The sequence below is a fragment of the Leguminivora glycinivorella genome, chromosome 19 (assembly GCF_023078275.1).
Source record: "Leguminivora glycinivorella isolate SPB_JAAS2020 chromosome 19, LegGlyc_1.1, whole genome shotgun sequence".
NCBI lineage: Eukaryota > Metazoa > Arthropoda > Insecta > Lepidoptera > Tortricidae > Leguminivora > Leguminivora glycinivorella.
This window is the reverse complement of record NC_062989.1, coordinates 6,779,913-6,805,347: the sequence shown is the minus strand read 5'-3', so window position 1 is coordinate 6,805,347 and position 25,435 is coordinate 6,779,913. Positions and strand designations below refer to the sequence as shown.

The 25,435-nt window shown below is 37.9% G+C and overlaps 2 protein-coding genes across 3 annotated transcripts in view; one reads left to right on the top strand and one right to left on the bottom strand.

Annotated features, from left to right (window-relative positions):
• The window catches only part of LOC125236461 (vacuolar protein sorting-associated protein 33A), a 79,315-nt gene that overhangs the window by 15,349 nt on the left and 38,531 nt on the right, over positions 1-25,435 (bottom strand). Inside the window, exons 1-4 of one of the 2 annotated variants that reach the window (XM_048143272.1) lie at positions 2,541-2,863; positions 1,332-1,531; positions 662-841; positions 85-205 (exon numbers count right to left, since the gene is read on the bottom strand). In XM_048143272.1, the coding sequence (XP_047999229.1) occupies positions 85-205; positions 662-841; positions 1,332-1,531; positions 2,541-2,657 (618 nt within the window). In that variant the 5' untranslated portion in view covers positions 2,658-2,863. Of the gene's footprint in view, positions 1-84; positions 206-661; positions 842-1,331; positions 1,532-2,540; positions 2,864-25,435 lie in introns of those variants that run through there. The other variant, XM_048143273.1, reaches the window with a different exon arrangement.
• The window catches only part of LOC125236750 (small G protein signaling modulator 2-like), a 195,097-nt gene continuing 189,375 nt past the window's right edge, over positions 19,714-25,435 (top strand). Inside the window, exon 1 of the mRNA XM_048143675.1 lies at positions 19,714-19,725. Coding sequence (XP_047999632.1) covers positions 19,714-19,725 — 12 coding nt within the window. The remainder of the gene's footprint in view (positions 19,726-25,435) is intronic.

Below are 25,435 nucleotides of genomic sequence, written 5' to 3'. Positions count from 1 at the left end.
TTAGTTTCGACTGTTATGCTGTTAACATGTTTTGTAAATAAATAAATAAATAAAATAAATAAATAATATAGTCAATATACATACTTGTTTAGCAGCGACTCCTTTCCCAAAGACGCGTGGTATGATGCCGTACAGATGTTGTATAGTCCGTAACGCCAGTGCAGATTGGTACGCACATGTTGGATCACCTTCCAGGTAGTTCTCCCTACAACAAAACTCAATTATTACAGATATCAGAAAAACTCAGATATCGACTGTGGGATACCAGTTAAATTGTGGTATAGGCGAGAGGCTGGCAACCTGTCACTGCAATGTCACAATGGATTTCTTGTGAAATTTTCAAGAGAAAAGAAACTAGGAGTTCATGTGCATTGTAAACATTTTTATATTTTTATGCTACAAAAGTTTACATTGAAGTTAGCAAAAGTGGTTCAAAAAATTTGTATAGCACCTTTTTTAACCACTTATTGAGTTTGTCATAAGAAAATCAAGGCTGACCGTCCATTAGGCGCGCCGAATCGAATCGCAATAATTCGTGACCGTCCGTTGGCGACGCGTCGAATCGAATTTACCATTATATAAGGCGAATGATTGCGATTTGAACTGAGATTGAACGCCAGCCTTTACACTGAATATATTATTTTTTTGTTGAGTAATTCACCTGAAATCATTCTGTAGCTCCAATGACATGACATCGCTATCGTACGGAAAGATGTCACACTTGAACTCCTGAATGGTGAGGCTAGCCAGGACTCCTCGGTTCGCGAGGTGCTTCTCACAGAGCTCGCTCCTCCGAGGCACGAAGAACAGGTGGAACTCTACTGGGTAGGTTTGCTTGGATCTGTTGTTGAAAACATAAGTTTACTCATAGAAATAAAAATAAATTAAAAAAAATAGATGCAATAATTATGTTACAAACAGAAATTATGGACTGTGCAGAAAATTAAGATTAGTTGAATTCCCATTCATTCCAACCAGCCGATTCTATAACTTATTTCTTTCAATGCGGACTTTTTGAAACAACTGAATTGTAATTTTTGTTCTATATTGGTAATTATACATTTATTTGAGAAATATAATACTAAACTAGCCATAAATTAGCCACTACAAAACTTTTTCTTTATGAATTTGTTCAGTTTACTTGAGTTTTAATGGATTTTAACAAATGTTATGAAAACTAAAAAAAAAACAGTAGGTAGGCAGGTACTATTAATACATAACATTTTTATTTGAAAGTTTTTGTGTTTAATAAATTGAGCACAGTACAATGTTGCTAAGTTTACGTTGAGATTACAAGTAAATTTCAAAACATGAATCTTGGTAAAACTTACCTAAGCGAGTTAATATAATCAGCAACCAAGTCCATCAATGCCAGTTTAGCTCTAGCGATGAAAACAATGTGCTTCACAGAAATAGTAGGCAGGCTTCCCGGCTTCAACAGGAACATATCCGCTACCTCATGTTCCTTGAGCAACGAATACTGCGCTACAAGACCAACTGGACCTGCTAGCCACTCGTCCCAAATTGTTATCTGAAAACCGCAAATACTTTAATCTAGATTAAAATTTAATTTTTTCAAACAGATTTAGATAAAACAAATACTTCATTAAAACTATTCTAACAAACTGAAACAAAACTAGATTATATTGTTATTCCACAGAGTTCCTAAGGACCCCACATCTAGGTACATCAACAGGTAAGGTAAGTAGTAGGGTGGATCACTGCTGTATGGAGAAAAAAAAGTATTATATTTTCATTGGGCACGGTTACAAAAACTTGCAAACTGATGCAAATAAACAGTATTTCAAATTATTTTGCAATTGGAATTAATCTTCTGCCTCCGGATCCACTTTGAAGTTTTCATATATTTTTTTGTACATTTTGTGTGGTGTGCGGAGTATATGTATGTATTGTCTTTTAATTTAAAATTTTGCTATTAATATATACACTTATTGGCATCGTAATAGCATGCTAAAGGTTGAAAGAAAATAAATGAAGAAAAAACCTCAAAAATTTAAACCTTTTTTACACCCTACTCCATTCTAAGAATGTTGACTGGTATCATAACGGGACACAACACTCTTAACAGACATATGAAGATTTATCAGTATTTTGTATGGAGGAGGATAGCTTGCACCTACTAGCAGACCATACAAAATACAAAAACTCAAGGATGTCAAACTTAAAGATGTCCTTCTGAAAACAAGAAGATTTGAGGAGAGAAGTGTGGGAGGGCAGCCGGAGGCAAAAAAAAAACATAAAAAATTAAAAAAAAATTGTACACTAATTAATTAGAAAATGGCACCTTTTTGTGACTGTGCCCCCTAAAAAAATAAAAAAAAGTAAAAATGACCCACCCTAGTAAGTAGATGCTACTTACCATAATACTGCATAGTTACCTATCCTGTGTATTTGCAATTTCAGATCAATGCAACAATGGGAAGTGAGACTAATTTAGCTTATAATAAATATAAAAAATTGTAATAAAATATGAATATGAGTTAGATCATATTCATATTTTGTTGTTGTTCATTACTTACTTTTGGACCCTCACACATCTGAAGAAGGTTTAACAAATCCTTCCTCATGGTCTCCTGGACTAAAGCCACGTTCAATCTGCCCCCCGAAAGATGGGAACTCATCTTGGTATCTTTCATATTGCTTATAAACACAAGGAAATATTGATACGAGTTTCAACCACGTCAGTGCTAGCAACTGGTTTGTTAACTATTCCAGTGAATATTTATTTTAATATATTATATTTTATCATGTTAATTAGACACGATACGATAAGTTACAATATTAAAGAGATAAATTTAGTGATTTTTTTGTTTACTTCTATTTTACATGAAACATCACACACAGCGGCTGTCAGGACTGTCAGTGACCATCTGTCATGTGTCATGTCACGAATGTCATCGTACCTATCTGCTAAGAAGAAATAACTAAACGCTTTTTGTTGAGTTTTCAATGTTTATTGTGCACTGTTAGTATTAATAAACATTCAAACTAATGCACTAATGCAATTTGTATTTTCTTACATATATATTTATACTTCTTAAAATGAAATGAAGCAAGCAGCAAACATTTAAAGTGTGAATATCGAAAATCGAAACGCAGTACTTTTTTAATAAAGGTCAGTCCAGATGTGGTCCAGATGGACTGATTCAATTGATCAGAAGATGCCGCCAATCTTCAATTTAATCACCGATTGTTTATTTGTTGTGATCTTCGAGAGTTATAAATTTGAAAATTGTTCAAACGGAATATCAGAGTCAAAAAACAGGCCAAGAGCGTGTCGGGCCACGCTCAGTGTAGGGTTCCGTAGTTTTCCGTATTTTTCTCAAAAACTACTGAAACTATCAAGTTCAAAACAATTTTCCTAGAAAGTCTTTATAAAGTTCTACTTTTGTGATTTTTTTCATATTTTTTAAACATATGGTTCAAAAGTTAGAGGGGGGGGGACACTTTTTTTCCTTTAGGAGCGATTATTTCCGAAAATATTAATATTATCAAAAAACGATCTTAGTTAACCCTTATTCATTTTTAAATACCTATCCAACAATATATCACACGTTGGGGTTGGAATGAAAAAAAATATCAGCCCCCAAACATGTAGCCCCCCTACATGTACCCTCATTTTTTATTTTTGCACTTTGTTGGCGTGATTGATATACATATTGGTACCAAATTTCAGCTTTCTAGTGCTAACGGTTACTGAGATTATCCGCGGACGGACGGACGAACGGACGGACAGACAGACATGGCGAAACTATAAGGGTTCCTAGTTAACTACGGAACCCTAAAAATGGTCCAAATTGGTATTAGGGTTCCGTAGTCAACTAGGAACCCTTATAGTTTCGCCATGTCTGTCTGTCCGTCCGTCCGTCCGTCCGTCCGTCCGTCCGTCCGTCCGTCCGTCCGTCCGTCCGTCCGTCCGCGGATAATCTCAGTAACTGTAAGCACTAGAAAGCTTAAATTTGGTTCCAATATGTATATCAATCACGCCAACAAAGTGCAAAAATAAAAAATGGAAAAAAATGTTTTATTAGGGTAGCCCCCCTTAAGTCCCCAATTACGGAACTACAAAATAGAATCAGTACAATGCAAACAAATAGTCTTTTACACATGAATGAGATCCAAAAGGAAATAGATAACCTCAAACAAAATATAAGAGAACTTCAAATAGCTCGCACCGCCCCTGCTGCGCCGTCTTCGCGCGAATATGTGAATGAACCAAATGGCCAGAGAATGTCATATGCTGCAGTCGCTGCAACTCCCCCAACTACCAATCACCAAAAACAATACGACTATAACCCTGTACCCCCAAAACAAGCTTCACTGTGCTTCTCGAATCTTCTGACCCAACATATACAGGAGATGACATCATTAAAGAAATTAAATCATCAGTTGATGTGATTAGTATGGGCATAGGCATTGCTAGCGTGAGAACAACTAAAAATAATAAAGTTGCCATCACATGCGACACCGAACAGGAACGAGAAAAATTAAATGAAGCCTTGAAACAGAAATCACCCCATCTAGCAGCATCTTTACCAGCCTTAAAGAATCCGTTGGTGCGTTTCACAGGAATTACCCCTGATTTGACTAACGACCAAGTAGTAGAGGCGGTATCCAAACAAAACAAAAAGTTAACTGATAATATACCAGAACAAGACTTTATTCTGAAACCCATTCGCACCACTGCAGGACGCTCCGGCACCACAAGAAACATCATCATGGAAACTAGCCCCGCTCTATGGAGTGCGCTCATTAACACAAAAGTTAAAATTGGATACTTACAAGTCTTAGTCTTAGAACAGTCACCGGTGTATCAATGCTTTAAATGCCTAGGATACAACCACAAGGCAATCAATTGCCCCAACTCAACCAACTGCGGTTTTTGTTCAGAAAAACATGATACTAGAAGCTGCCCAAATAGAAATAACATTCCCCGTTGTGTCAACTGCTGTCAAAAAGATGAGAGGAAAAGCTGCCATCCTGCATACAGCCAGGACTGCCCTGAGTGGAGAAAAGCAGACAAATTAGCACGAATGACTATCAGATACTGCTAAGGGCACTCAACCGCATTGTCCAGCCTACAACAACACTCCACGACCCACTTCACACAACAGAATAAAATTTCTACAAGCCAACCTGGGTAGAGGATTTGCGGCAACACATGAATTCAAGCAATATCTCACTTTACACAAATACGATATTGCTTTCATCACGGAACCATACGTGGGAAAAAACAATATTCTAAAGGCTATAAGCGGCTACAACCTATATCAAACTCCATCAATCAGCAACAGAGTAAAAGCCTGCATAGCTGTTAAAAGCGACCTTGGAGCTTCCCTCGGTATCACCCAGCATTGTACCAGCAACCTATAGCTACAGTACAGTTAAGCTTACGGAACTCCAAAATTCTACTCACAAGCGTATATATCGAACCTGATGAAGACGTATCTAACACTCTTCTACATCTAGAATTATACTTACAATCAAACAGGCATGCAAAACATATCATTTGCGGTGATTTCAACGGCTGGCACACAATGTGGGGATCTACTAGGAATAACCAAAGAGGAATAGACATGCAAGACCTCATCATAGCAAACGACCTCAACGTATGCAACATCGGTTCAGAACCTACTTTCGAAAATTTGTTTCAAGGACAACTCAGATCATCGATCATCGATCTCACTCTCGCATCAGGAAACATCGTAAATCACATTCAAAATTGGAAAATTAATCACGACGTCTCACCCTCATCTGATCACCACGCCATTGAATTTTCTTATTACCTAGAAAATGAAACGCCACGAAAAAACATCACGAAAACTACCTACAGGTACAATACCGATATGGCAGACTGGCAAAATGTGACCTCCAAAATAAAAGAAGAAGTGATATCAGCAGGTCTGGAAGATCCCGACTTTGACAACTTGAATGAAAATAAAATAGACGAATACATAAAAAACCTCAGCCACGCAATCTTACGAGCCTGTGACTTAACTATCAAGAGAAAATCTAACCACACGAAAGCAGTATGGTGGACGGAAGACCTCACTAAACTGAAAAAGAGGGTTATTCACTTGCATCACCGAACACAAGATCTTAAAAAAGGCAATAAAAATCTAGACAACATAATCAAAGAACAACAAGACGCCAGAACCGAATATGTTACCGCTATTCACAAAACATCATCAGAACACTTCAGAAGTTTCTGCTCAAACCAGAGCCATGAACATGTTTGGACTCTTACCAATAAACTGCTAAAAGATGTTCCCCAGCCGCAACCCACAACAACTTTGAAAATATCACCAACCGAATACACTAACTCAAGTAAAGAAACAGCTGAAGCCCTCATGCATAAGTTTTTCCCCGACGATAACAACTTAAATGATAATTACCAACAACAGACTCTCAGAACTTTGATAAACTCCCCTTCAAATGGAAATAATGATAACTATTTCACACAAGAAGAAATTATAGAAATGAGCAAATCAATGAACTCGAAAAAAGCTCCAGGAATCGACCACCTCACACCTGACATATGTTATCATTTCATCGACACATACCCGATGCTCTTTACCCGACTCCTTAATCGCTGCCTACGACTTTGCTACTTCCCAAAGTACTGGAAAACCGCGTTTATAAAGACTATCCCGAAGCCTAATAAATCCGATTATGCCGACGTCGCCTCCTACAGACCCATAGGCTTACTTAACGTTTTTGGTAAAATGTATGAGAAACTGATAGCAAAAAGATTAACGCATCATATGCATATTACTAATACAGCAAATCCAAAACAATATGGCTTCAAAGAGCAAAAATCAACTACTGATGCATTAGCCCATGCAATCGACATCATGAAGCAAGCTAAATCTCAAAAAAAGTTAGTGGTTGCCATATCACTTGATATCCAAGGCGCTTTCGATCATGCTTGGTGGCCTGCACTATTTATACGGCTAAAACACATAAATTGCCCAGGAAACATATACAAAGTTATCCAAAGTTACTGCTCAGATCGCACAATATATCTTAATTACGCTGATGCAACCTCCACCAAGACACAAAACCGAGGCTGCGTTCAGGGATCAGTACTTGGACCTATTATATGGAATCTTATAATGGACAGCCTGCTAGATACCTACCTCCCTGATGGCAATTACATCCAGGCCTATGCTGACGATGTTCTCCTCATCTGTACAGCCCGAGATAAACAACAACTACAAACTAACACGAACCATATCTTGCAAGTCATATCTCGTTGGGGCTCAGGAAATTATCTTAATTTTGGACCGGAAAAAACTCAAATGATCACCTGTACCCCTAAAGCCAAGACATGCTCATTTTTCATGGATAATGTAACCCTAAAATTTTCTGACAGTTTCAAACTTCTTGGAGTAGTAATTGACGAAAAGTTTAAGTTTATCCGTCACTGCGAGTACATCATTAAAAAGGCGCAGAAGCTATTTGGCAAATTATGCCATTATATTCGCCCTACATGGGGTATACACTCCGCCAATATATCTATAATATATGAACACGTAATAGAACCCACTATAACGTATGCCGCAGAGATTTGGAGCAGCGCTACTAAATATAAAAAAGTAACCAACGCCCTACTCAGTCTACAAAGAGGGTTTGCAATCAAAATCATCCGAGGCTTCCGTACGCTCCCTACCATCGCTTCCATAGCCCTAGCAGATCTCATCCCACTTCATCTGAAAGTCAAAGAAATAGCAGAAATTGAACAAACCAAACGCACCGGAATCAGCAAACACCTACGCTCAGATATTATTCTAGACATGAAAATACATCCAGCAAAATTACTTCACCCGTCCCAAAGAATATCAACAGAGATAAACAAAGTGAACAACACTGAGGACCTCGAGATTTACAATACTATAGATATGCATCACATTTACACCGACGGCAGCAAACACGACGGAGGAGTTGGCGCAGCATTTGTCATATATTATCCAGACGGCAAGAGAACCATCAAGCAGATAAAACTACATGAATGTTGCACGGCTTTCCAGGCAGAATGTGTTGCTATAGAGGCAGCCTGCGAAACATCCCTAGAATTGAAACTCCAAAATATAACCATCTTCTCCGACTCCATGGCAGCTCTTCAAGAAATTACTAACAGAAGCAGCACCAACCACACCGTAAACAAAATCCACAAGGCAATTAAACTGTTACAACAAACTGGGTCCATAACTTTCTGCTGGATCAAAGCACACGTGGGAATCGCAGGAAATGAGGACGCTGATAGAGAAGCAAAAATCGCCGCTACACTTCATAACACTCCTGACTTCGACCGGATCCCCGTATCTTACATAAAACGCCTTTGCCGAACAGAGACCAAAGAAACTCATAAAAACATATATATAAGCTCTACCACCGGACTGCACTTAAAAAACTGGCTACCAACATTGGACGACATCCAAAATCTCAGAAATAAGATTACGCTATCATTCCACCTCACCCAAATTCTCACCGGCCATGGCTATCACAAAACGTACCTCCACCGCTTCAAAATCACCCCCGATGACCTATGCCCATGCGATCAAACCACTCCACAATCCATAGACCATCTCCTTAGATATTGCCCTAAATTTATAAACCCACGTCTCGACCACGAAATCATATGTCAAAATCTCAAAATTGACCCTTATAACCTTTTGGAAATTATTACAAAAAACACGACTCTAGAATCATTCTGTAAATTTATCACTTATATAGTTAACCAACTCAAAAAATTTAATGGTACATAACTCATTATCATTCATTTATTCATCAGTACATTATTTCACATATTTCATTATTACACACAGATTTTATATACTGTGCATACAGGAACAAAAAAAAAACACGATTATTTGAATTCAGCCGCCCGTATCATTCGCGGGGACTGGAATCAGAAGTTACAGGATAAAAAAAAAAAAAAAAAAAAAAAAAAAAAAAAAGCCCCCCTACATGTAAAGTGGGGGCTGATTTTTTTTTTCATTCCAACCCTAACGTGTGATATATTGTTAGATAGGTATTTAAAAATGAATAAGGGTTTACTAAGATCGTTTTTTGATAATACTAATATTTTCGGAAATAATCGCTCCTAAAGGAAAAAAAAGTGCGTCCCCCCCTCTAACTTTTGAACTATATGTTTAAAAAATATGAAAAAAATCACAAAAGTAGAACTTTATAAAGACTTTCTAGGAAAATTGTTTTGAACTTGATAGGTTCAGTAGTTTTTGAGAAAAATACGGAAAACTACGGAACCCTACACTGAGCGTGGCCCGACACGCTCTTGGCCGGTTTTTTTTTTCTTCGACACCTATTTTTATCATTAATATCGGTGATTAATTCACCATTCACCTGATTAATCAATGATCACACAGATAGAAGAATATAGACTATAATAATAGTTATTTGTTATACAAGGGGGCAAAGTTGTATTTTAACGCCGAGTGTGGGATTGAAAAAGGAGCAAGTGAAAGGATTCTATAGTTGAACCACGAGCGAAGCGAGTGGTTCTAGAATAGAATCCTGAACTTGCGAGTTTTTTAACACACGAGAAGTAAAATACATTTGCACCTGAGTGTAACACAAAACTTTTCCCCTCACTATAGCGAGGAAACTACAACGCAAAAAATGCGTTTATCACTGCTTCCAGTAGTTCCACAGGTGGAAATCATCTTTATCACTAGATTCACATACTTTAATCAATTTTAAAGCAGTTAATTTGACTTTATTCAAGGTCAAATTACTTTACCCACTACTGGATAAAATGCGTTTTTACCCACTGGTATTAAAGAACAAAACACGTGTTTCCGAGCTAGTGAGGGGAAAAATTATTTAAATGAAATCGGCGTCAAATTGTTTCCGTCTGGACTGGCCATATCATTGCGACCGATCTTTCATGTCATTTTCATGTCTATGTATCTTTGTTTTTAGGCCTGTCAGTGTCAGTTATGCTTGAAATTAGTTGAAATACGTGAAATGTTTGAAGCAATTTATTTCGTGAACACACAGGGCACTACATTAAATGTTTGTTTTCTATCTTTGGAGGTACCTACCCATTTTACCTTGTACTGTAAAATGTTGCACACGTGCTGGTAGGTAATTCGCGCATTGTCGATTTAATACAGTCTTCGGTCGCGTTTTAATTTATTAACACACTAGCTTTTGACCGCGGTTTCGCTCGCTTTAGAAAGAGACAAAAAGTAGCCTATGTCACTCTCCATCCCTTCAACTATTTCCACTTAAAAAATCACGTCAATTTGTCGCTCCGTTTTGCCGTGAAAGACGGACAAACAAACAGACACACACACTCTCCCATTTATAATATTAGAATGGATTATCTAACACATTTATCACTATTCTTATCCTACCTCTTATATCGCAAATATTCGTCACTATTAAGCCAATGCAAAACATCAATAGTACACGGAGCGATTTAAAAGACTTCTAGTTTGTAATATATATTCTTACGCCCCGAGTTGCACAATAGTGTTCATCACACTTGCAACACAAAAAAATTAAAAAACGATAAAAGAAGTTAATTATGGTACTTAAAATTTCATAACTCCCTTGGGAGAACGGGTTTTCTATAACTCCCGCTCTACCTGCGTGCAATGGCATATTTACGCGTGTGATTAGCGACTGTGATGAAAAGTACATTGGCAAATTATTGTATCAGTAATACTTTGTAAATACGAGTAGGTTGTTATAATGTTCTCACTAAGTCACCTGATGAAAAATTGCTGTTTAAGAACTAGTACGCGTTAGTAACACGTAAGTATGTTGAGTAGGTAAGGTGCATTAGGGTAATTCCGAATGACAGAAATGCTCGAGTCATTTCGAAAGAGGAATCTTGATATGATATGGAAATAATGGTGATTTTATGCGACTTTCGAAATTAGACGACCTTCGGAATTACCCTAATGCACCTTAATACATACAGCCTGCCTTATTTATTAACTGAACCTAATTTAAACCACATTTACAAAACCCTACTATAAACTAGCATTTCCTTACTTTGAGTAATTATGATGAAAGCTGGTAAGAGTGACTTTGCAGAAACTTTTCAGTTCTACGTTTTACTCGCTTAACGCGTATCAGCTGAAAGCTATAGCTATCTAGCCTGTATATGTATAAAGGGGAGGTACCTACAAGGATGATACCATGGTTAGGCAGTCGGGCCCTTATCATTGCGTGGAACCAGTGAACCACCGGCTGCGCGCGGCGCGGCATCGATTTTTCCGCAAAATAAGCCATTTGTAACCACCCGCGGCCTGAAATACACGTCACACACACACCAGTGACTCCCGAGAGTGTCTACCAAACGTAAACATAGAGAGAAATGTGAATATCTGGGGAAAAATATGCAACACTACTCATGGGCTGAAAATGAAAATGGCGAACCAAAATAAAGGTAAGTTCTCAACATATTTTCCTTTTTTTAACTAATAAAGTAAATACCTACAGCTTAATTAAATTCGTAGGTATTTTACCTATAAAGAATATATAATATCTAATGTAGTTTTATATTAATTGCGAAATGTTTTATAGTTAAACTATTGTAAAAGTTAACTTCGCGTTGACATTGTCATGATAAGAGGATGCGTGGGCGAAAATCGGCCATGTGATGTTTCAGTCGTGTTTTTATGGCATTGAGCGATAACAAACGCCTGATGGAACTTTAATTGTATGTAATGGGGTTTATACCTTGATTCAAGGTTTAAACTTTGTCGTTTAACGACCTGTTTGAAAGTAATCTTGATTACAGTTCCCATTACGCGCGCGTATCAATTTAAAAAAGTTACTACGTTTACATTTTTTAATTTCTTGTGTCGACGGAAATACTGATCGAGCCAAATGATTACAAAAACCTGTAGGTGACTTGTATAACGTTACATGTATCATATGGTTACGTCTTCAAGTAGGTATAGTAAGATAGGTATGTAGCGAAGCCTCCTCGATATCGTATCGATTGTGAATACAATTTGTTTTGCTAATGTTGCGCCCGGCAGTGAGGACACAAGTCACACAACAAGTGTTCGATTTATGTAAATGGAGAACGCACGCTGGAAGTACGTATAGGCAACCTGTTACTCGTAACTGCACGATATTAAATTCCTGCTTTAATTCTTCCTTCAGAAAGGATTACTCTCAATAAGGCCTAGCTTTTAGGGTTCCGTAGTCAACTAGGAAGACTTACCGTTTCGCCATGTCTGTCCGTCCGTCCGTCAGCGGATAATCTCAGTGACAGTTAGCACTAGAAAGCTGAAATTTGGTACCAATATGTATAGCAATCACGCCGACGAAGGGGTAAAAAAAAGTAGAAAAAAATGATTTAATAGGGTACCCCCCCTCCCCTACACGTAAAGTGGGGAGTGATTTTTAGGGTTCCGTAGTTTAGTTTAGTTTAGTTTCATTTAAACAACTAGGGACCCCTTAAAGTTAACGGAATTTAAAATAACAGGGTGTATAGTGAATGAAATTCGCCACTAAACGGATAATACATAAACACTGTGGACCTGAATAACCCGAAAGATATTAACATATTCCTGACCACATTTAGAAACTATAATGTCATGTAAACTTTTCTTGATAACATCTACTTTCAGAATTATTACCAATAAAAAAAACTATTAGTACCTACTCAGTGCAAAAGGCCTTTTTAACGGCTTTGATGCCATTATGGCGAATAGTCTCACTATCCTCATTGATAGATGTCAAAAAGTGAGAAGTAAAACATAACACAAATGAGATTTAAACTTATTTTAACTGCCAGTTTTATACCTACATAACATTTTCTTTTTATGTCAAAATGCATTCTAAAATAGTAAAAATTGTCCAAAAATTACAACAGTCGTATAATATTTTTACATGTAACATCTACATCAAAAATGTGTGGGTAAAATCTTTCGGGTTATTCAGGCCCACGGTGTATAACTAGTTCCATGATATTGTTGAATCATCTTTCTTCCTAGTTAAGTAAATAGCAGGTACTTTACGTCGTATCGTACGTAAGTTCATAATGATGAATGATACATCTCCCGAGTACTAGATGTGTTAGAAACTTTTGCCATTTATAATATGTACTTCACACAGCCGACGTCTGCACTAGAATGTGACTGGAATGCTTGAGTATACAAAAAAGAGTACGTAACTTATACTTTACGCGACGAATGATTGATTACTATAATGTACTCGTATACCACTGGACACTCTATTTAATAATGCAAAAATTGTAAAACATGGAAAAAATCGAAGAGTTGACAAATTGCCCCCCCAGGGGTTTCGTTCGAGTTAAATTCGAAAATTGCGGAATGCTCCATTCAAAATTCCACCCCCCCCCATTTTAGGAAGGGGGGGGGGGGTAAGAAAGAGACATAAAGAAGCTTATGCCGCTTCTCATCCCTTAAACTATCTCCACTTACAAAATCACGTCAATTAATAGTCGCTCCGTTTTGCCGTGAAAGACTGACAATTCACAAACCATGACACACATACTTTCCCATTTATATGATACTAGCTTTTGCCCGCGGCTTCGCTCGCGTTAGAAAGAGACAAAAAGTAGCCTATGTCACTCTCCATCCCTTCAACTATCTCCACTTAAAAAATCACGTCAATTCATCGCTCCGTTTTGCCGTGAAAGACGGACAAACAAACAGACACACACACTTTCCCATTTATAATATTAGTATGGATTAGATTCTAGTTTACCCTTCGGGTTGGAAGGTCAGATGGCAGTCGCTTTCGTAAAACTAGTGCCTACGCCAAATCTTGGGATTAGTTGTCAAAGCGGACCCCAGGCTCCCATGAGCCGTGGCTAATGCCGGTATAACGCAAGGAGGATGATGATGATATATACACTAGAATAACTAGATGTCTGAAACGATCACTGATTTTGACCAACAGAACGAAAACATGAGTAAACCATTAAAAAAATCAAATGTATGTAAATATCGGTCGTTTTATCAAAACACCAGAAACGTTTTATAAATAATGAACGTTCAGCGACTTTCACGTGTGACGTCATGACCCACTTTATGAGTTTTTTCCTTAACAACCTTGGGAAGGACAGCACCAAATGAGGAGGATTCTGTTCTTGTCGTCATTTTATTAGCAACTTCACTCGATAGACCATACATAGATTTTGAACACTTATATTTTGAACGTTAAGCTTAATTTCTGCTACTAAGTTTGTACAGTCAACCAATTTGAATCCTAGGCCACTGTAGAACCTTTGCAAAGTAAACGTCAATGTGACTTCTTATGGCAAATAGAACATGATTTAAATGAGACAGGGTTCTAGAGTGACCTAAGATTCAAATTGGTTGACCGTACCTATAGGAATATTGGCACCGAAAGTCGGTTTGGGTAGGTGCATCAGAATCTGACCATTCTGCGAGTAGATATACCTATTTATAAGTCTAAGATCGTATAAGACATATTCAGGTATATGAAATGAAATGAATGAACTCGATTTTAAACTTTGAAATAATTATGATGACTTGGTTGTCGAGCAATCCGCAGGTAATTGGTACTACTTGGAGTTGCAGGTTACCGTGACTGATTACCATTAGGCGGGCCGTATGCCTCTTTGCCACCCTCGTGGTAAAAAGTAGATACTTAGGTATTTACTTAGACTTTTTCACAAGCAAATAGGTAAGCAAGGAAATGTCCAGTATTTGTTCAAGATTTACATAGGTACCTGTAAAGCTGTAAAGAGATTTGATTAATTATTACGGTCATTATTTTTGTCTTGTAGGGCTAAGTCGCGAGGAAAAATTGCTTACTCCGAACCCGAGTCACAGGCATCAATCTTGTAGGTTGACATATATAGGTACTTCTTAAGGACGTGACATACGGCCACAGGGTACGTATTTAGGCAAATGGAACGTTTACGATAATATAATGTTATCGTAGCTAGCTATCTCTGTCGCTCTTCCATATTAGCGTGATAGAGCTAGAAACTTTGTTTCGATCGGCGTCTGGCGTCAAGGATTATCATTCGGCTAGACCCTAGGCAACGATAAAATCGTTTTCCTCTCACTAGCTCGGAAACACGTGTTTTGTCCTTTAATACCAGCGGGTAAAAACGCATTTTAACCACTAGTGAGTAAAGTAATTTGACCTTGAATAAAGTCAAATTAACTGCTTTAAAATTGATAAAAGTAGGTGATTCTAGTAAATAAGATGATTTACCACCTGTGGAACTACTGGAAGCAGTGATAAACATATTTTTTGCGTTTTAGTTTCCTCGCTATAGTGAGGGGAAAAGTTTTGTGTTACACTCGGGTGCAAATGTATTTTACTTCTCGTGTGTTAAAAAACTCGCAAGTTCAGGATTCTATTCTCGAACCACTCGCTTCGCTCGTGGTTCAACTATAGAATCCTTTCACTTGCTCGTTTTTCAATTCCACACTCGGCGTTAAAATACAACTTTGCCCCTTTGTATACCAAATAACTATTAAACGCTTCATAAGCGTTCCGTCTTAGCTAGCTCTCTCTATCACTCTTGTGTAGTGGCGCGACAGAGCCAGACTGTGTTTCGACCGGCATAGCGTCAACGATTAATTGTCACTTCGACTAGGCGTTGTACAGTGCCGTCATCATTATCATTAACTGCCTTATGCTCAAATGCGAGCGAAACCTGCAGCCCTGCAGTGACTATGCGACAAATGACGCGCGGCCGCGCGCGATTCGTACTCGTCAACTATTGTTATTGTAGCGTTCCACCAAAAGACGCAACAAACGCGAATAGTTAGGCAGTTTGGCGAAGTTATTGTTAAGAGTTAAGTGTGTTTTGTGTTACTTAGCAAAAAAAAAAAATCAGTCGTTTATGTGAATTGCCTTGTCCCTACATTTGAAATCTTTGGTACGTGGACTTAGATAAATAGGTTCCGAGAAACGTATGAGCAACTTTAATCTTGCTGAGCAGTGCTCATAACGGGGCGATGAACATTAGGCGAATCGGGTGCTTAACACATACATGTATGTATGTATGTATGAGTCTTTCCATCACAAAAGGCTTCAAATGAAGGACATTTGACGACCGGTATTACGTAGTCGGTAGTGACCCTGCCTGCTAAGCCAAGGGTCCTGGGTTCGTTTTTTTTTGTAATATCACGTCGGAGGCAAACAGTCATACAGTCCGCGTGATGGAAAGAGGTCACCGTTGCCGACCCTTTAGGGCTTTAGAAACAATACCGGTAAAGGCATTTATGTGATGAATACAGATAGGTATTTTTTCATAAAGAGCTTTTGGGTCTGGAATGCCACATATTATGATAGCGTAGTTTCGCATGTTTAAATTACGAGTAAGATGGGATTAATTTAAGGGTGCTTTCATGAGATAAAACGCGGACAGTGTTCTAAAGCGTCATTAGAGACATTCTGAAACTTTAAAATGTAAATGTTACTGCTATACCAACCAAGGATCATGACATGGTATGTATATTTATCGCTAGAGTCTTCTATATTAGTGAGCAAAAGAGAGAATTATAACGTTTCCTTCGCTTTGGCAAAAATTGGTATCTTGGCAAGGCTCCAGAAACCTTAAAAAACTACCTTAATAATGAAAAGTTTTCCCCAGTCCTTTTAAGTTAAATAATGGTCTCCTGAAAGCCCCTAATTTTGTTTGAAATAAGGCGGAAGGGTCGAAGGATCAGGGTTGTACGACATTTACATTATTAGAGCAATTATTTACCCTACCTAGTGCGTTTTTGTAGTGCGTTTTCACATTATCCGATCCGACATCGGATGTAGCAAGGAAGCGAAATGTCAAAGATGGCGCCTTCCTTTGAGAAAAGGTCCTACATCCGATATCGGTTCGGATAGTGTGAATATGCTATACGCACTAAAATAAACGGAAGATTCTCTGGGTTTTAGCTCTAGATACTCTACGCTTCGTTAAATTCGCATAGGAATAGAGTCTCCCAAGTACAAGTATTCAAATGTCAATAGCGTAATATTTATTTATTTAAACTTTATTGCACAGTTGGAAAAAAAGTACAAATGGCGGACTTAATGCCTTAAGACTTTATCTCTACCAGTCAACCATAGGGCCAAACAGAAATTCGCGAATGTGGGTGCAGTGAGAAAAATAAATTTAGAAAGCATGACAAGTGACAAATTCAATATACTTTATGGTGACAACTATTGACAAGTATAGCAATATTATTTGCAATAATTAAAATACATAAATAATACGTTCATATCATTACACATATACTTATACACAAATATAAATATACATACAATTAATATAAGTATTATAAACATTATGCATATGGGCGAAGGAGAACTAATTAACTTGTGCCGCACTCAGCAGATGCTGGTGCAGCATGCGTTTGAAAATTAACTTACTTTACTTTAATATACTACATACTTACTTTAATATATTATTACTTATTTTATTTTTTACTTTAATACTTTGTAATTACTTAATGTGCACAATAAAGAATATTATTATTATATATATTTTTACTTTAATATAGTACTGATAATTTCGTATATAGCAACCTCGAATATTAAAAAAATTCCACGTTCCGCTTGAAAAATTATCTAAAAACTCTAAAAAAGATATCTCATTTCCGTCGCTTCCAAGAATTACGGTTAAATTTTTCCTGAAATATTAGCAGATATTTTCGCGACGCGACGATAAGATCTCCAGGCACGCTTGTAATTAGTTAGAGTTTGTTGAGATTAAGAAAAAAAGACGTACCTCGGAAACATCACGATAAATGTATGGTCGTCTAGATGGCGCTACGCCTTTTTATATATATACATATATATTAATAATTGTCAATTTTAACAAAAATCTACTTCAGAATTTATGGACCAAATTGTTAAAACGGATGTTCAAAAGTTTTTATCTTGTTTCGGGAGATGGCAGTCTATTCACTGTGACTACACATATTATTTTGACGTTTCGATCCTATTATATTTTGATAAAACTTGACTCATATAGTTTTTTCAAGCTTTATTACCTGTAGCGATAGAGGTTCTCAAGAATATAAGAGGCGAGCCTGTGGAAGAACTTCTCAGGGTCACCCCGGTAACACCTCGGACACTGGCGATCAAATATATGAAAGAGGCACGTTCCTAGCACACAGTCTAAGCTCGTGTAGATGAACGCGTCCTATGCTTGTATGAGTGAAATATGACAGGTCGACTGTTCGCGTTTTTGACAGGCGGTAACTGTGAGGTAACCGAGGGGTGGGCGGCACTTTCAGCGGGGAGCGGGAGTGGCCATACTGTACGATAGTATACTCTTTATTATACTGTGCCCCGGTCCTTCGACCCTTCGCGGAGCTCGACCTCCAGCCTTCGCGAGCTATGAGGCCAGTACAAAAAACATTGTTTACCTATGGTTTATTTCAATGTTTTGTGTTTCTAAAGTTTTGTCTTTATGTATTTTATAATGTAACACATCGTAGGTTTCGCCCGTGTACACGCGTATTAGGTACTCGCTGAAAGACTCGAGCCATTAAACAATTAAAATCTCTTACAACTTTTAAAATAACTGAAGGTTGTATAGCCTAGAAGGCGAATTAGGCGAAGCAAAGACTCAAGGTACTATAGGGACCTTCAAAGTAGTGTAGGTTCGATGTAGGGAACAAATAAAATTATTTTATTAAATACATATTTTTTGATTTGTTTTTTAACACCTCTATTATAAATCGTAAACTGAAATAGATACCATTACACTAAAGAAAAAGCGATCAAGCCCACTGGTGGCGAAGCCGGGAATCAAACCCGGGTCTCCAGCTAACGCGGCTGACGTGATAAACCGCTACACCACCTTTGCGCCTTTGACCAACTCTAAGGGCGAGCAATTTGTGCTTGCACCTCTTAATATATGACAGTGTAGGTTTGCCCTATTCACAAGCTCATGATTTCGCATATTTACAACATTTTTTTTATCTCAGCGGGAATACTGAAAAATGATCTGAACGTGTGTCATGAAAAGAAAAATCCTGTCGTATAGAAAGCCTTTCATTTCCAGATTCGGAAGATAACGGTTGACGGGCAGAAAATTAATGATTCTAATCATTTTGAGACTCGGGTCCTTAGGCTTATATTACATAAAATTTGGTATAATTTTAGGTCTGCCGTGATAAAAGTTGAGTAACTTAATCAAAGGTTTTGTTACTCAGAAAACAAAACACAAACATATATTAAACAAAACAAATAAAAACATAGGAAGTGGTACTACGAAAACAGTATTATCAGCTAAGCACTTATATGATAATATTGATAATATAATTCTTATTCGAATAAATTAGGATATAACGACTGACTGTCAATTCGGAGGCCGCGGGTTTTTTATCCTGGCGCGACCAATGAGTTTTTCCGAACTCATGTGCGAAGTTTCATTTGATATTTACCACTAGATTTCCTGTGGTCAGTGTGACTACCTAAAGGTGTAAGGTGCATTAGGGTAATTTCGAATGACAGAAATGCTCGGGTAATTTCGAAAAGGGAATTTAGATATGATGGAAATAATGGTGACTTTATGCAACTTTCGAAATTACCTTAATGAACCTTACTGTGAAGTCCGCTAGAGTGGAGATTACAGATGACCCTGGCCTTCTTGGGCATAGCATGCCTGTGCCCAGCAGTGAGACGTATATTGGGCTGAATTAAAAAGATTGGTCCCTACCTACCTTCATATTTGACCAAGCCATGTTGTTGAAGGTATGTACAGCTTTCAAACTTTTCACGACCCGGTACCCATTACTGGGTGTCTAATTGTTTACACTTTCCGAACTTCCCGGCCGGGGCGTAAATTACTTTTATCCGAAGCTTCCAAACTTGACGTTGATGCAAAACAAATATTGGATTTTTTGGGCGAAGCTCCCTGCTATCGTTACGTTTCGCCTTGAGGAGTTTTAGAAGATGTTTTTGCTATTATTTCATGTTTTGTTTTCAATACCAAGCCATATGATATATTGATAGTTCATTGAAGAGTGAGTGGCTTGGGCAACCAAGATAAATATAGGTTAGAGAATAAGTAGGTATGTTGCGATTTATAAGAGTTGAGTGGTAATAATAATAACCACAAAATTAAAATTTTGAAAAAAAAACCCGACATAGTGGACCGATTTTCATGAAAAACATCTAAAGAACACTCCCGATTAAGTACTTTTTCACATTACCCGATCCGCTATATCTAAGCCGCTGTCTTTGATTTTTGCCTTATAAATCTTTCTTGTATCCGATATCATATTCATATTCATTTGGTAAATGCACAGATACATTACACGTTACAGTTTATATATCCAAATTTAAAATGTTTAAGATGTCCCTGAATCCACCTAAGAAACGGCAGCTGACTTTCACGAATGTTCATTATTCATGGCCGGTTAACCACTATACGAACACGGGACTCGATGATCACCCAAATTTTCGCCTGGAGAATAAAATGATCATTATAACGAATAAATTATTCAGTAAAATTGGATTTACTACAGAGCTTTTCGCTACTACGCGGGCGGACCGTTTTTATTAATTCCAATTAAGCGGCTTGTCCTAAAAATATAAGATCTTTTTTTACTGTGCTATTGTTATTACGAGTAAAATAATTAAGTATTCCCTGTATTCGTCATTTTTATTAGATTATTTTTAACTAGCTTTTTCCCAGGGCTTCGCTCGCGTTAGAAAGAGACAAAAGGTAGCCTATGTCACTCTCCATCCCGTCAACTATCTCCACTTAAAAAATCACGTCAATTCGTCGCTCCGTTTTGCCGTGAAAGACGGACAAACAAACAGACACACACACTCTCCCATTTATAATATTGGTATGGATAACTTCTTGAATATTGTCAACTCTAAATAGTTTCAGCACTCTCTGAACCTAGAAGGAGATACGACATGTAGGGCGATTTATGTTGAAATGAAATGAAATATTTATTTTCCAAGTAGGCATATTACAATGCGCTTATGAACGTCAAATAAAGCTACGCCGGCTCTAACCCTACGCCTCAGCCTCGAGAAGATTTCAGTCCCCCCTCAGTTAGAGGGGGGTATACAGTATGGGACCAGCAAGAAATTCGGCGGGCCACTTCTTTTTAAAACATTACATTTTATAATTACTTAACATGCATTAAAAAACGAGATACAATTGAATATGTATGTCGCAAGTTGAACCCACACATACTAGTAGATGGACGCTCCTATTGGGCTATTGCGCAATACACGAGCACCATTTACATGTCTGTGTACTTTGTGAATGACCAAGCGAGTCGTGTCATAATGCACTCACACAATGTCAACTGTATGATCCGCTCTCTTGTATTATATGGTCAGCACTTGCAGGGTTAGCACATGATTGCCGCTAGAGAGATTACCCATCCTTATGTCATTAATAAAATTAGAAGAAGACTTGTGATCTACCTCGCGGCGATATAACTCTCGCGCCAATCATGTGCTAACCCTGCTGGGCCCTCTGCGCAGAGTTTTCCGTAAGTACGTTTTCACATTATCCGATCCGATATCGGATGTCGTGTCTAGTCCCATGTCCTTGGCGCATCTAAGAACAGTATGAACAACTCTCTTGATTGATAATATTTCAGTAGACTATTATTAGGTAGGTAGTAAAGTTGGTAGGCCGAAGCAGGGTGAGTAGCGCTGACAAAGAACGAATCACAGCTCAAAATAAAGCGTTAGATATTGCGGGACCCTATATGAATCGTAAGAGGATCTGTCATTTTTCCTATTATTGTTGGTCATAACGATTTCATTTCCCCCGGGAACCTACGTTATGAGAGCTCAAACCAATACAACTGCTTGCACCATTATTGGAAATGATACCTATACGTATAAAGGTTAGTTTTGAAGGTTATCTATCCATCCATCCATACTAATATTATAAATGCGAAAGTAACTCTGTCTGTCTGTCTGTCTGTCTGTCTGTCTGTCTGTCTGTCTGTCTGTTACGCTTTCCCGCTTAAACCACGCAACCGATTTTGATGAAATTTGGAACAGACAATCTTTAGACCCTGAGACAGAACATAGGCTACTTTTTATTTCGAAAAAAAGGGATGAAGGGATCGAAAAAGAGGTTGAAAGTTTGTATGGGATTTCTTAATTTTAAAAGATAAAACCATGAAACTTTATATTTTAGCACTTGATAAGAAATCATTAAACATATATTTAAAGTCACATACAGGTCGAACGCGATTAATTAACATTATTTTTACCTTTAAAATAAACATGGTGGGAAATAAACATTAAGAGCGTTATAACATTTCGGCGTCGGGCGAAATTAGGTATTTTACCCGCCGCGCGAGCCCAATATGCCGACCCTTTCTAGCACGTCTTATCACTCGCTCGCACTACAATAATGGACAAAACAATCTTGATCCTTCCTATGGAATTTTGATAACAACCACAATCTACTATCTCGATATAAACTTTTGATTTCTAATAAACATTATTTTGTACGAAAAGACTAGAATATAGCGCAAAATAATATTAATTACGTTAAAATTTATTTAAAAATTTAAAGTAATAATTATAAACTGTGATCATATTTAAGTAGATCCCATCCCAAATGTTTGCTTTTGTTATATGATAAGTATTAGAGTAAAGTATATATTAATATGATGATAAAATAAGTCAAATATAATTCTAATTACTTCAAGGTGTTACTCAAGGTCTGATGATGGAGAGAGATTGTGGTCACCAAAAATCAACTCGCATATTTGAATAACATAAAAAAACGAAGTGGTTCAGTTACATGGGTTTATTGGTACCGGTGACCACCATCTGGCTCCAACATCAGACCCTCAGTACCACCTCTTGTCAAAGGTCTTATTAAGAAGAAGTAAGAACCCAATGAGCCTGATTACTAAATGGTTTAGTTACATGGATCACTGGTACTGGTGACCATCATCTGGCTCCATCATCAGACCATGAGTACCACCTCTTGTCAAAGGTCTTATTGAGACGATCCCAATGAGCCTAAAGACGATGTGGTTTAGTCATATGGTTCATTGGTACTGGTAACCACCATCTGTCTCCATCATCAGACCCTGAGTACCACCTCTTGTCGACGGTCTTATTGAGACGATTTCAATGAGCCTACATACGAAGTGGTTTAGTTCCATGGTTCATTGGTACTGGTGACCACCATCTGGTCCCATCATCAGACCCTGAGTACCACCTCTTGTTAAAGGTCTTATTGAGATGAACCCAATAAGGCTAAACACAAAGTGGTTTAGTCATATGGTTCATTGGTACTGGTGACAACCATCTGTCTCCATCATCAGACCCTGAGTACCACCTCTTGTCAAAGGTCTTGTTGAGACGAACCCAACGAGCCTAAACACGAAGTCGTTTACTTACATGGTTCACTGGTACTGGTGACCACCTTCTGGCTCCATCATCAGATCCCGAGTACCACCTCTTGTCAAAGGTCTTATTGAGACGATCCCATTGAGCCTAAATACGAAGTGGTTTAGTCATATGGTTCATTGGTACTGGTGACCACCATCTGGCTCCATCATCAGACCCTGAGTACCACCTCTTGTCAAAGGTCTTGTTGAGACGAACCCAACGAGCCTAAACACGAAGTCGTTTACTTACATGGTTCACTGGTACTGGTGACCACCTTCTGGCTCCATCATCAGATCCCGAGTACCACCTCTTGTCAAAGGTCTTATTGAGACGATCCCATTGAGCCTAAATACGAAGTGGTTTAGTCATATGGTTCATTGGTACTGGTGACCACCATCTGGCTCCATCATCAGACCCTGAGTACCACCTCTTGTCAAAGGTCTTGTTGAGACGAACCCAACGAGCCTAAACACGAAGTCGTTTACTTACATGGTTCACTGGTACTGGTGACCACCTTCTGGCTCCATCATCAGATCCCGAGTACCACCTCTTGTCAAAGGTCTTATTGAGACGATCCCATTGAGCCTAAATACGAAGTGGTTTAGTCATATGGTTCATTGGTACTGGTGACCACCATCTGGCTCCATCATCAGACCCTGAGTACCACCTCTTGTCAAAGGTCTTGTTGAGACGAACCCAACGAACCTAAACACGAAGTCGTTTACTTACATGGTTCACTGGTACTGGTGACCACCTTCTGGCTCCATCATCAGATTCCGAGTACCATCTTGATGTGTCTTATCATCTTGACCGTATTGTAATTTTCGCATATTTATCATCAGAACGTTGTAATACTTAAACATTCAAACATAACAAAATATTACAAAAGCAAATATTTACGGATCTAGGATCAAATTCGTTGGTCGCTGTTTACACACACACAATGCGAGGATAGCCCGTGTATAAACAAGGCGTCCGACCCACACAACGATAAATATTCTCGACGTTTGCGATGAAAACTTGGAGAGCGAAGCAACATACGTCTCACCTCCTCGAGCTCCGGCGCGGCACTGAAATCCTAGGCGTCCGTCGCCGGTAAAATAGCGACAGGAAGGCTAGTTTTCAAAAAATTGGCAAAAAATCATGATAAAATATTATAACGACAAATGGATAACAGCAATTTAAGCACATTGTGCAGATTATTTATATACTAAAATAACTTCGATAACATGTAGATTTTCGGAGAAATGATCACTTGTTTCGATGTATTTTCAAGACAAAATTGAGTTCGTTTTACTTTCAATTTCTCAATTTCAAAGGATTAAATGATAAATATTGTTTAATGGGCCTAAAGTACAAGATATTAGGAATTTAAATTTACCGCATTTATGAGAGTGAGCTTATCAAATTGTACATAATAAGAGCTCCGAAATCTGTGCTTCGCGCGGTTTTTCCTAAACGAGCATCAGAAAAAAAAATCATTACTAATTGAAAAAGCTTTTTCTTCCATATGTTTTTTAATGAACCGACAGTTAATTAGATTTTCTAACTGAAACAAGTACTTTTACTGTCTTTTAGTATGAGTAAAGTGTACAATTTTTCCGATAATTATTGTACATTTTACAATATATCGCCTTTTTTTGTCATAGCGCTCTTAACTAAAAGCGGGTAGATTATATTTATTTGTCTACCCCGAACATTTATATAAATTAATATCGGGTAGTTTTGTGTTGTTTACATCTCCGGTGACATTTTGCTGGGACGTCAGTCTTCCGCGACCACGGCCAGTGCAACCGGGCCGAAACGTTGGGAAAAAAGGTAAAAATAATGTTAATTAATCGCGTTCGACCTGTATGTGACTTTAAATATGTGTACAAAGCGCGAGAACTTAAAGTGTTATATCATTAAACATCTTGATCAGGGATAGGGATAGGGATAGGGATAGCGATAGGGATAGCGATAGGGATAGCGATAGCGATAGCGATACGGATACGGATACGGATAATATGGGTATCGTTAGAGGGATACGGATAATCGGTCGGCGCGGTCTCTTACAATCAATGTGCTC